At 54.5% G+C, this 12,500-nt stretch overlaps 1 protein-coding gene across 1 annotated transcript in view; it reads left to right on the top strand.

Annotated features, from left to right (window-relative positions):
* rhpn1 (rhophilin, Rho GTPase binding protein 1) overlaps nt 1-12,500 on the top strand; it is a 31,893-nt gene that overhangs the window by 3,117 nt on the left and 16,276 nt on the right. Inside the window, 18 exon segments of the mRNA XM_067230185.1 lie at nt 2,183-2,311; nt 3,061-3,097; nt 3,100-3,138; nt 3,475-3,552; nt 3,830-3,931; nt 3,933-3,955; nt 4,236-4,355; nt 4,658-4,707; nt 7,296-7,486; nt 7,802-7,958; nt 8,381-8,500; nt 8,632-8,781; nt 8,784-8,828; nt 9,083-9,126; nt 9,128-9,160; nt 9,418-9,564; nt 9,743-9,895; nt 10,241-10,435. Coding sequence (XP_067086286.1) covers nt 2,183-2,311; nt 3,061-3,097; nt 3,100-3,138; nt 3,475-3,552; nt 3,830-3,931; nt 3,933-3,955; nt 4,236-4,355; nt 4,658-4,707; nt 7,296-7,486; nt 7,802-7,958; nt 8,381-8,500; nt 8,632-8,781; nt 8,784-8,828; nt 9,083-9,126; nt 9,128-9,160; nt 9,418-9,564; nt 9,743-9,895; nt 10,241-10,435 — 1,813 coding nt within the window.

The following is a 12,500-nucleotide window of genomic DNA, read 5'->3' as shown; positions in this document are numbered from 1 at the left end:
CTCTCTCTCTCTCTGTCTTTCTCTCTCTCTCTCTGTCTCTCTCCCTCCCTCTCTCTCTCTCTGTCTCGGTCTGTCTCTCTCTGTCTCCACATTCATCTTCAGCGGGCTGAGGGGAGTTCGTCTTAATTAAAAATGTGTGCTCTCTCCCTCTGGGGCGCGGCAGCCTGCCTCGCTGCTGTGTCAGGATCGAAGAGAGACAAACACAGAAACGGCTTCACCCTAATTAAAAGCAAACCTCCGCTCTCCCTCTCTCGCTTGTTTTTGACACGGTTTTGGAGCGAAACAGCTCGTTGGCGAAAACGATGACACCGTTCGAGCAGTTCGAGTCGTCGAGTTGCTCGAGCGAGAGTCGAAAGCGATCCGGGGGGGATGCAGGGGGGGGGCCCAAGGTTCCGCGCACAGGACTGAAGCCAAGTTTCCCTCTCAAGAGGGACTGCCAGATGAGGGGGAGCGAAGCCGCCCGCCCCCCCCCCCCCCCTTCCCCCCTCTTCCCTCCCCTCACACCCCCCAGCCCACCCCCCGGGGGGCACCGAAACAAAGGCCCCCCCCCCCCCAGTCAGGCACCAATCAGCAGGCTTTGTGTCCCACCACGCTCCCCCGTTCCCAGGGTGAGGATTCCCAGGGGACATGGGAGAAGGAATCTCATCACTGGGTCATTGAGTTTTTGTTGTTGTTGTTGTTTTTCGTGTTGTCTTTTGGATCGGTGTACACGCGGGGGACACGAATACCGGAACGCATACACACACACACACACACACTGAATGCGTGAGGTTCAGATGAGGACCGTGGGTTGTAACGGGTGGGGGGGAGGGGGGGGGACTGTGAGATGCTAATGAGATGGAAGAGATAGAGTCTGTGTGTGTATTTGGAGTGTGTGTGTGGGGGGGGGGGGGGGGGGGGAGGGGAGGGGGTCGCGGTTGAACCCTCATTAGAGCTTTTGATCGGATGACGACGACGTCATAGTGTGTGCTGGCATGGCGTTGGCTCTGTGTGTTAGCCTGTCTGTAGGTCTTCACTTACTTCCCGATGACACTCACATCATTCCTCTGGGTCCTGAACAAGTTTGTTTTGCTGACGGCTGCGTCGGCAACTTGTTGCTGGCAGTGTTGGAAAGTCGGTATGAGCAACATGCTGTTATTTTCTCTCAACGTAAAAGGAGACTCTGACACACTTGAACAAACATGGCATTTTTAAATGGCGCTCCAGAATGTGCGCGCGTGCGTGTGTGTGTGCGCAAAGGACATATTTGGCAGACCTTTAAAGCTGACGTTTAATCTGCTTGCCCTTGGCCAGGAGAGGGTTGTGTGTGTGGCGGGGGTCTGTGGTCAGATTAGTTTGTGGGGGGAGGGGGGGGGGGGGGTTCTATGTGGTTCTATGTCAGGAAGGATGAGGTTTAGCGATGTGTGTGTATTAAGGTTGAGTTTGTTTAGGGTACAATGCGGGGTCAGGAGTTGAAGTTGTACTGGTGAGAGGGCCACCAGCGATTAATGGGGTTGTAACCCTGCAACTGGTGCACAAATCTGTGTGTGTGTGTGTGTACAAGTCTACGCGTGTAACATTCCATGTTACTTTGTCAACCTCTGGCTGGTCAAAGGTGCGGCTCTCTCATCCATTCAGTCCATTAACTTAATCGCAGAGATTCTGCGCGTATGTGTGGTGTGTGTGTCACTGACTTATCAGGCTTAAACGGCCCAGGGTTTGTTAGCACGCTGCCCGTAACTGAATGACCCCGGGCTTACCCAAGACTCCTTCGAGGCGGAGGGGTGTCAGCATGCGTTAAGTCTCGAGTAAGGCCTGCAGGAGCTAAGTGCATTTGCGAGTCGTACCAGGGCGCGTCGTAGCTCAAAGCCCTCGCTTAGAATCTACGATTCGGGGGGGGGGGGGGGGGGGGGGGGGGGGGCGGGGGGGGGGCGGATGAGGTCTGGAGTTCAACTGTCCGCCCCGCACCTCAACCACAGTCAGGTGTTAACATCGATTAGGTGACACCCCCCCCCCGCCCCAATATGAGTGAAAAATGCAAACTTTGGGGTGCTTCGGGACCCCTCCTCCCCCCATCCACCATTTTCTGACACGGTAACGAGATTCCGCTTCGTGACAACCCGACGTCACGGTCTTTAAAATGCCTCGGTGTCCTCTCTGAGGTTCCGTGTGTGTGTGTGTGTGCGGGGCGTGTGTGTCTCAGGGCCACCGCCAACAACAAGGTGAAGGAGACCGTGGCCCTGGAGCTGACCTTCGTCAACTCCAACCTGCAACTGCTGAAGGAGGAACTGGAAGAGCTCAACAGCAGCATGGAAGTCTACCAGACCGACAGGTAACACGCGCACGTTTAACCATCCTCATGTCACCGAGTAGCTGGTTCAACTCACTCCTCGGGTGTAAATATTGCTCACCCGCGCCATCGAGAAGCTAGCTGTAGCTGTAGCTGTAGCTGGCTAAAGGGGTGTTAGGAGGGGTGGTTGTTGTTGTGTGGGGGAGTGTCAGAGGACCCCTGGTTCGAATCCCGGTGTGGGCGAGAAAGGGAGGAAGCTCTGCTGACGAGCAACGGGTTGCACGCACACACACACACGAGCACAAATACATGCATGTACTGTATACCGCAACACAACAATCACCCCTCACCCCATTAATGATTGGTCTTAGCATTCCAGACCAACCTCATTAGGCTAACGAGACCTATAATTACAGCAAACGAGCTGGGTTTGTGTGTTTGAGTGTTATTCACTGTTCACACACATTTGCCGGGGTGGGTATGCGCATGTGCAGGCAAACCCCCGATTAGAGTGACATTAATTACCCCCTGAGGCGTGTGTGTGGTGGGGGGGGAGATTGTGTGGGGGGTGGGGCTGGGTTAGGGGGGTGGGGGTTTGAGTTAGTGTTGAGGTCGACAGGGGTGGGGCAGGGGTTGGCCAATAGCGTTTGTCAAAATGGCGTTGCAGGCAGATAGATGACTCAGCTGATTTGTCTGTGGTGTATGTGTTGGTGGATGGGGGACAGGAATGTGTGTGTGTGTGTATCACTGTCAACCCTGTCAACACCTAGACCTTCTGTCTGTGTTCCCAGTGAAACCATCAATGTTCCCCATGATCCCATTGGGCCTGAAGGAAAACCAAGGATGTGGACTTCACTATCCCTCTGAAGGTACAGGAACCTCCGCCTTCACACACAGACACACACACACACTCTCCCCCCACACATTCTCTATCTCTCTCTCTCTCTCCCCCACACACTCTCCCCTCCCCCGCACACATACTCCTCTCCCCCCCCCCCCCACACACACACTCTCTCCCCCCCCACACACACACACTCTCTCCCCCCACACACACACACTCTCTCCCCCCACACACACTCACTCTCTCCCCCCACACACACACACACTCTCTCCCCCACACACCACACTCACTCTCCCATCCCCCGTTCCTCCCCCCACAAACACTTTCTCTCTATTAAAAAAAATGAACATTCTCCTCCTCTAAGGACTTCATCTGTGAACACTACGGAGAAGACAGCTCTCTGTATGAGAAGGAGATCATGGACTTCCTGGAACTCAGACAGGTACCACCCCCCCCACACACACACACACCAACTGAAATTTACTACAACATGCCCCTGGTGGTGGAAAAAAGTACTGTTTCCTTTAAGGACTCTCCAGGTCGGTTCATAACTGTGTGTGTACATGTGTGTGTGGGTGGATGTGCTTGCGTGTGTGTATGTGTGTGTCTGTGTGTGTGTCTGTCTGTGTTGGTCTGTGTTTTGTGTGCGTGCGTTGCAATTGTGGGTGTGTGTCTGTGTGTGCTTGTCTCTGTGTGTGTGTGTGTGTGTGTGTGGCCAGGCCATGCGTACCCCCAGTCGTAACCAGGCAGGTGTGGAGCTTCTGATGGAGTATTACAACCAGCTGTTCTACCTGGACCAGCGCTTCTTCCCTCCGTACAGGAACCCTGGGGGTCCACTTCCACTGGTCAGAGCCCTGTCTCTCTCTCTCTCTCTCTCTCTCTCTCTCTCTCTCTCTCTCTCTCTCTCTCTCTCTCTCTCTCTTTCTCTCTCTCTCTCTCTCTCTCTCTCTCTAGGACACACACAGACACACACGTGCTCAACATTCACACACTCTCATACACGCGGACATGCGCACGCATTCCGACACAGAAACGTACGCTCATACTCATGAACACAAACATTCACACGTCCCCCTCTCTCGTTCCCCCTCTCTCGTCCCCCTCTCCCCCCCCCCCCCCCTGCAGGTATGACTCTCCTGACGGGGCGTGCCGTCGTCCCCAGCGGGCCCTGGCGTTTGAGAAGGGCAGCGTTCTGTTCAACCTGGCCGCCCTCTACACCCAGATAGGAGCCAGGCAGGACCGCTCGTCCCCGCAGGCATCCACACAGCCATCGACGCCTTCCAGAGAGCTGCAGGTACACACACACACACCTCCACACAGCCATCGACGCCTTCCAGAGAGCTGCAGGTACACACACACCTCCACACAGCCATCAACGCCTTCCAGAGAGCTGCAGGTACACACACACACCTCCACACAGCCATCGACGCCTTCCAGAGAGCTGCAGGTACACACACACACCTCCACACAGCCATCGACGCCTTCCAGAGAGCTGCAGGTACACACACACCTCCACACAGCCATCGACGCCTTCCAGAGAGCTGCAGGTACACACACAACCTCCACACAGCCATCGACGCCTTCCAGAGAGCTGCAGGTACACACAACACACCTCCACACAGCCATCGACGCCTTCCAGAGAGCTGCAGGTACACACACACACCTCCCACACAGCCATCGACGCCTTCCAGAGAGCTGCAGGTACACACACACCTCCACACAGCCATCGACGCCTTCCAGAGAGCTGCAGGTACACACACACCTCCACACAGCCATCGACGCCTTCCAGAGAGCTGCAGGTACACACACACACACCTCCACACAGCCATCGACGCCTTCCAGAGAGCTGCAGGTACACACACACCTCCACACAGCCATCGACGCCTTCCAGAGAGCTGCAGGTACACACACACCTCCACACAGCCATCGACGCCTTCAGAGAGCTGCAGGGTACACACACACACCTCCACACAGCCATCGACGCCTTCCAGAGAGCTGCAGGTACACACACACACCTCCACACAGCCATCGACGCCTTCCAGAGAGCTGCAGGTACACACACACCTCCACACAGCCATCGACGCCTTCCAGAGAGCTGCAGGTACACACACACACACCCTCACACAGCCATCGACGCCTTCCAGAGAGCTGCAGGTACACACACACCTCCACACAGCCATCGACGCCTTCCAGAGAGCTGCAGGTACACACACACCTCCACACTGCCATCTGACGCCTTCCAGAGAGCTGCAGGTCTACACACACACCTCCACACAGCCATCGACGCCTTCCAGAGAGCTGCAGGTACACACACACACACCTCCACACAGCCATCGACGCCTTCCAGAGAGCTGCAGGTACACACACACACCTCCACCACAGCCATCGACGCCTTCCAGAGAGCTGCAGGTACACACACACACCTCCACACAGCCATCGACGCCTTCCAGAGAGCTGCAGGTACACACACACACCTCCACACAGCCATCGACGCCTTCCAGAGAGCTGCAGGTACACACACACACCTCCACACAGCCATCGACGCCTTCCAGAGAGCTGCAGGTACACACACACACCTCCACACAGCCATCGACGCCTTCCAGAGAGCTGCAGGTACACACACACCTCCACACAGCCATCGACGCCTTCCAGAGAGCTGCAGGTACACACACACACACACCTCCACACAGCCATCGACGCCTTCCAGAGAGCTGCAGGTACACACACACCTCCACACAGCCATCGACGCCTTCCAGAGAGCTGCAGGTACACACACACACACCTCCACACAGCCATCGACGCTTCCAGAGAGCTGCAGGTACACACAAACACACACCTCCACACAGCCATCGACGCCTTCCAGAGAGCTGCAGGTACACACACACACCTCCACACAGCCATCGACGCCTTCCAGAGAGCTGCAGGTACACCACACACCTCCACACAGCCATCGACGCCTTCCAGAGAGCTGCAGGTACACACACACACCTCCACACAGCCATCGACGCCTTCCAGAGAGCTGCAGGTACACACACGACACCTCCACACAAGCCATCGACGCCTTCCAGAGAGCTGCAGGTACACACACACACCTCCACACAGCCATCGACGCCTTCCAGAGAGCTGCAGGTACACACACACACACACCTCCACACAGCCATCGACGCCTTCCAGAGAGCTGCAGGTACACACACACACACCTCCACACAGCCATCGACGCCTTCCAGAGAGCTGCAGGTACACACACACACCTCCACACAGCCCATCGACGCCTTCCAGAGAGCTGCAGGTACACACACACACCTCCACACAGCCATCGACGCCTTCCAGAGAGCTGCAGGTACACACACACACCTCCACACAGCCATCGACGCCTTCCAGAGAGCTGCAGGTACACACACACACCTCCACACGCCATCGACGCCTTCAGAGAGCTGCAGGTACACACACACACACCTCCACACAGCCATCGACGCCTTCCAGAGAGCTGCAGGTACACACACACACACACCTCCACACAGCCATCGACGCCTTCCAGAGAAACTGCAGGTACACACACACACCTCCACACAGCCATCGACGCCTTCCAGAGAGCTGCAGGTACACACACACACACACCTCCACACAGCCATCGACGCCTTCCAGAGAACTGCAGGTACACACACACACACACTCTCTCCCCCCACACATTCTCTATCTCTCTCCCTCCCCCGCACACACACTCTCTCCCCCCACACACACACACACTCTCCCCCCACACATTCTCTATCTCTCTCCCTCCCCCGCACACACACACTCTCCCCCCCCACATAGACACACACTCTCTCCCCCCCCACATAGACACACACCTCTCTCCCCCCCACACACACACACTCTCTCCCCCCCCACACACACACTCTCTCCCCCCCACACACACACACTCTCTCCCCCCCCCACACACAACACACTCTCTCCCCCCCCACACACACACGCTCTCTCCCCCCCCCACACACACACACTCTCTCCCCCCACATAGACACACACACATACACAGACACACCAAACACATCACCCACTAAAAACAAACACCCACTCGGAATACTTTCTGAGGCCACATTCTCTTGCAGCACACTGTAGCTGAAGGCATCTCGTATCCATCGTAAGAAGTAACTCTCGAACTCTCTGTGTGTGTGTGTGTGTTCCCAGGCGCGTTCAACTACCTGAAGGACAACTTCTCCAACGCCCCCAGCCTGGACATGAGCGCTCCGTCCCTGTGCATGCTGGTCCGGCTCATGATAGCGCAGGTCCAGGAGTGTGTGTTCGAGCGGGTCACGCTCACACACACGCAGAACGCACACTTCTCCTCCCAGCTCCGCGTGGCCCAGGAGGCGGCCCGGGTGAGAGAGAGCGCCGCCTGCGACACGCCGCCGCTAAGCTGTTTTTACCCTGCGGGGGCCGCTGTCACTCTAACTGTTTGTGTGTGTGTGTGTGTCTATCTGTGTGTGTGTGGGTGTGTGTGTGTGTGTCTATCTGTGTGTCTGTGGGTGTGTGTGTCTATCTGTGGGTGTGTGGGTTTGTGTTGTTTGGGTGTTTCTGTTTGTGTGTGGCTGGGTGGGCGTTTGGTTGGGGGGGTTGAGTGAGTGTGTGTGTTTGTCTGCATGTGTCTGTGTGCGCATCTGGGGCGCAGTGCGTGCGCGTGTGTGTGTGTGCAGGTGTCCGACGTGTACTCTCTGGTGCACCAGACCATGACCCAGCCCCTGGTGAAGGACTACGTCCCTCTGTCCTGGGTGTCCATGGTCCAGGTGAAGACCGAGTACTTCCGAGCCCTCTCTCACTACCACGCCGCCTTCGCCCTCTGCAACCACGCCGGTGAGACCCTCCACCACCACGCGCGTGTGCGCGTGTGTTCGCGCCTAACCTCGGCATCGTCTGTGTCCGACGTCTGAGTGCGACCTCTGTGTCGTGTGTGTGTCGTGTGTGTGTGTGTGTGCGTCCGTATCACGTGTGGGCATGTGTGTGTGTTTGTGCGTGTGTGAATAACATCTAGGTTAGAGTAGAAAAAACCACACTCTCAAGCTTATCTCATTGCTTATTTTGACCAAATAAATTGACCAAATTTGGTCAAAATAAGCAATGAGATAAGCTTGAGAGTGCGTTTTTTTCTACTTTCAGTTAATAGTCTTTTTCACTCGCACCCTAAATCGCCTTTATTTTGGAAGTAGAGCGCGCCTATCCTTAAAAAAAAAAAGAATAACGTCTAGCGCCTGGGCTGTGTGTGTGTGTGTCTACAGAGAGCGTGGAGGAGGAGGAGGAGGAAGCTGAGAAGGTCTTCCAGGGTCTCCACGTGAGCGTTCTGGCTGGTCCACCTCTCACTCAGGTGCTGAGAGACACGGAGGAGAGACGCAAGCTAGGTTAGCCCACACAAAACGCACACACCAACTCACACCCATCGCAGACCCAACCACAGCTTTCCCACACGAACCGCACGCGCGCAAACACACCCGTCTCATGTTGTGTGTGTGTGTGTGGTGTGTGCGCCCAGGCAAAGCCCACCTGCGGCGCGCCGTGATCCGCCACGGGAGGAGGGCCATGCGCGTGCACGGCGTGTGTAAGACCCTGCGGAGGATGGACATCCTGCAGGAGGTGCTCTCCTTCACGCACGCGCGCTCCCTGGACATGTACTCCCAACTGGACGGGAGGACGACTTCCACGACACGGCAGACGCCCCCGACATACTGTGTGAGTGTGTGTGTGAGTGTGTGTGTGTGTGTGTGAGTGTGTGTGTTGTTGTGAGTGTGTGTGTGTGTTGTGTGTGTGAGTGTGTGTGTTTTGTGAGTGTGTGTGTGTGTTGTGAGTGTGTGTGTGTGGCATGAACGTGCCTGCGCGTTTGTATGCTTGCCTGCTTGGGTAGGTGTGCGTAGTTTTGCCTGTGTGTGTGGTGTGTGTGTGAGTAGCAGAGATGAGCAGAGTTGTGGCGTTGTGTCTTTGTACAGCTCAGACCCATCAGAAGCCGGATATCACCCCTCCGGACTTCTCACACTGTTCCTGTGAAGGACATCTTCCTCAGGCTGGTGAGAGACTGAGCCGGGGATCCATCACACACACACACACACACAGCATCTCTTTGCATGGGAGGATTGGATCAGGACTGAGTTGATTATAAGGCTGAAAGAAAACACATTTTAAACATAAACGGGCCATTACTGTAAAGATGGATCTTTCTCTCTCTCTCTCTCTCTCTCTCTCTCCTCTCTCTCTCTCTCTCTCTCTCCTCTCTCTCTCTCTCTCTCTCTCTCTCTCCCTCCATCTCCCTCTCTCTCTGCTGCAGGGTCCTCTGTCAGTGTTCTGTGCGCGGGCGCGCTGGGGTCCGGTGAGAGGGGTGTGTCTGCAGAGAGGGGAGGGGGGCCTGGGGCTGACCCTCCGGGGAGACTCCCCAGTCCTGGTGGCAGGCGTGGTGCCTGGGGGGCGCGCCGCGGTGAGACACACACACACCACACACACCCTCCTCCCAACACTGCTTTGTACACTGAAAACACGTGTTGTAGATTTTCTTCCATGGTCTGATACACTGTTTGTTGTTCATACGAATTTTGTGTGTGTGTTTGTACATCTGAATGTATGTACGTGTGTGTATGTATGTGTGTGTGTGTCAGGAGGCAGGTCTCAGGGAGGGAGACTACATTGTGGCGGTGGACGGGCAGGACTGTAAGTGGGCCAAGCACGTAGACGTGGTCCACACACTGCAGAGCTGCAGCGACGCAGGGGTCCAGCTCGGTGTCATCACGCTGCACTCACACCACACACAGGTACGGGAGTGTGTGTGTGTGTGTGGGTGGGTCCCTTCCGTCTGACCATCTATCGGTCGGATGTCTGTCTGTCTTGTGTTTCGGTTGGATCATGGTAGTGTGTGTTTAAGGTGGGTAGAGTGTGTAGTGTGTGTAGAGTGTGTAGTGTGTGTTGAGGGGGTAGTGTGTGTTGAGGTGGTAGTGTGTGTAGTGTGTGTTGAGGGTACTAGTGTGTGTTGAGGTGGTAGTGTGTGTAGTGTGTGTTGAGGTGCTAGTGTGTGTTGAGGTGGTAGTGTGTGTAGTGTGTGTTGAGGTGCTAGTGTGTGTGGAACCTCCAGGTGACGTGACCGTGCTTCCTGGGTGCAGGTGGAGAGGAGGTCGCGCTGCTGTCGCCGGGCGGAGACAAAGAGAACGCTCGCCGCCTGCTGGGGGGGCGGGGGCCAAGGGCCAGAGCTCCACCTCCCTGCTCAACTGGAACAGGAAGAAGAACAGGACCTGGGGGCGGGGTCGCCAAGAGACTGGGGAGCACTTTTAAACCTGCCGTTTGGGGAGTCCGGGACAGTGAGACCATGTACTGAGAGAGAGACAGAGAGAGAGAGAGAGAGAGAGAGAGAGAGAGAGAGAGAGAGAGGGGATAGGGAGAGAGAGAGAGAGAGAGATAGGAGAGAGAGATAGGAGAGAGAGAGAGCCCTCTCAGGGAACACCCACAGGTTACCACACGTGTTACTGACACCATCACTGTTGTGACCGAGAATCTCAGACCAAAACAAGAACCTCTTTCTAGGCCGTAACCAGAAACGACAAAAAGGAAGCACACCATTTGGCGGTGACATTCCGCCACCCAGCAGTGGGACGAGTTGCACTTCCACATGTCAGCCTGTAGGGGCACTAGAACGTTACAAATGTGAATGTAGAGCAGGGCTGTTTCAATCCTGGTCCTCAGGGCCCGCTGTCCTGTATGTTTGAGATGTTTCCCTGCTCCGACACACCTGATTCAAATGAATGATCGTTATCAAATCTCTGTGGAAGCCTGATAACGACCGTTCATTTGAATCAGGTGTGTCGGAGCAGGGGAACATCTCAAACACGCAGGACAGCGGGTCCTGAGGAGCAGGGTTCAAGACCTCTGATGTAGAGCATCTCAACCTGTTCATGATCCCGGCCGTCCTATAGCCACTGAAGAACCCTGCCACACACTGACTCTGACCTGGATCCATGGTCACACCAGCGCCGAAAGGGAATGTGTTTGTTGAAGCGAAGCAATGAAGTCTTGCATGGGGCGGGTCCGTTTAGACGGCAAACACGAATGCACAATCATCAAAAGCTAGCCTGCTGTTTGAGTGTTCGGAGAGGCCGGTTTTACAGTGAAGCCGTCGAGGAAATCGGCGTGGTCGAATCGGACGAAACGCGATGAACTTTGACCTTCCGGACTTCTCTGAGTGTTGTTGTGTCTGGATGGATTTTTTGGAGAGCCTTGTGATTTTTTTTGTGTTGAGTCGTTGGTTATGGGTAGATACATGTACCCACAAAGCACTTCAGTAGTGACATGTGCTAATGTTTCATTTAGACCTTTTTTGTAGTTTTTCTAAAGACGTTTTATGCACTGTAATCTTGATTGTTTCGTTTTTTTATCATGACTTTGATGGGGAACGTGCCCAGTAGGTTGGCGAAGTAAACATTCCCAACATCGGACAGCTCTGGCAAAGTTGCCAAACGCAATATCACACTCTCACTGAATTGTACATGGGAATGAAAGTCTGTGTCTTAAACACCACAAACAGGGTTTGCATGTATTTGAAAGTATTATAATGTGCGTGTACTAATGTGTACTTCATCTCACGTCATGTCTGATGTGCCGGGTGGAATGTTATTCGTGAACAATGAAGGTTTTGATACAAGTTTGAAAACCGCGACTTGTCCCGTTTCAGTTCATTTGGTTTGAATTGAAGGAGATTTAGGGTGTAGTTACTACTGTGACCATCAGGTGTCACTGTTACCTTTTCTGTTATGTCTGGAGATTGTCAGCAATCACAAGTGGGGTTAGGAGTGCAGTACGGACCTTTTAGGCTTAACATATATGAGAAAACAACCTTTCACACATATAACCCACAATCTTCCCATTTTCGATCACAATGAATACTTCAGGCCACGGATAATTGTTCCTCTCCTGACAATAGAGTTCGCAATAGGACGAAAACAAAAAAACGAAGAAATAAATAATCCGATTAAATGCCAATCCCTTGTAGCTCCAGCAAGTCGAGTATGCCCGAATGCTTCTTCCGTACCCCTCACAGATGTTTATTCCTGCGTGTGCGAAGACACACACACAAACACGCTCCTCCAGGCACGCTCAGTGGTAAATCTAATGTGACGTGTATTCCCCTCGGACCTCTGTGAGGAGTGATCTCGTGTTTACTCTTCAGCCAATCATCTTTCAATCAGTAATCAATGAACGAAACACCTGGGAGCTATTGACCTGGAAGGCCCCGCTACCAGATGATTACGACCCAGGTGTTGTGTGTGTGCATGTTTGTGTGAGCTAGTGTATGATGTTTTCGGCTTGTTTTGTGCATTTGCAATGTGTCACATCATCTGAAGAGCCTAATTTGGGACCTCGCGCTCCTCT

Source organism: Osmerus mordax, chromosome 27, assembly GCF_038355195.1.
Source record: "Osmerus mordax isolate fOsmMor3 chromosome 27, fOsmMor3.pri, whole genome shotgun sequence".
NCBI classification, from domain to species: Eukaryota; Metazoa; Chordata; class Actinopteri; order Osmeriformes; family Osmeridae; genus Osmerus; species Osmerus mordax.
Note: the sequence above shows the minus strand (reverse complement) of the source record. Positions and strands in the feature narration are given on the sequence as shown.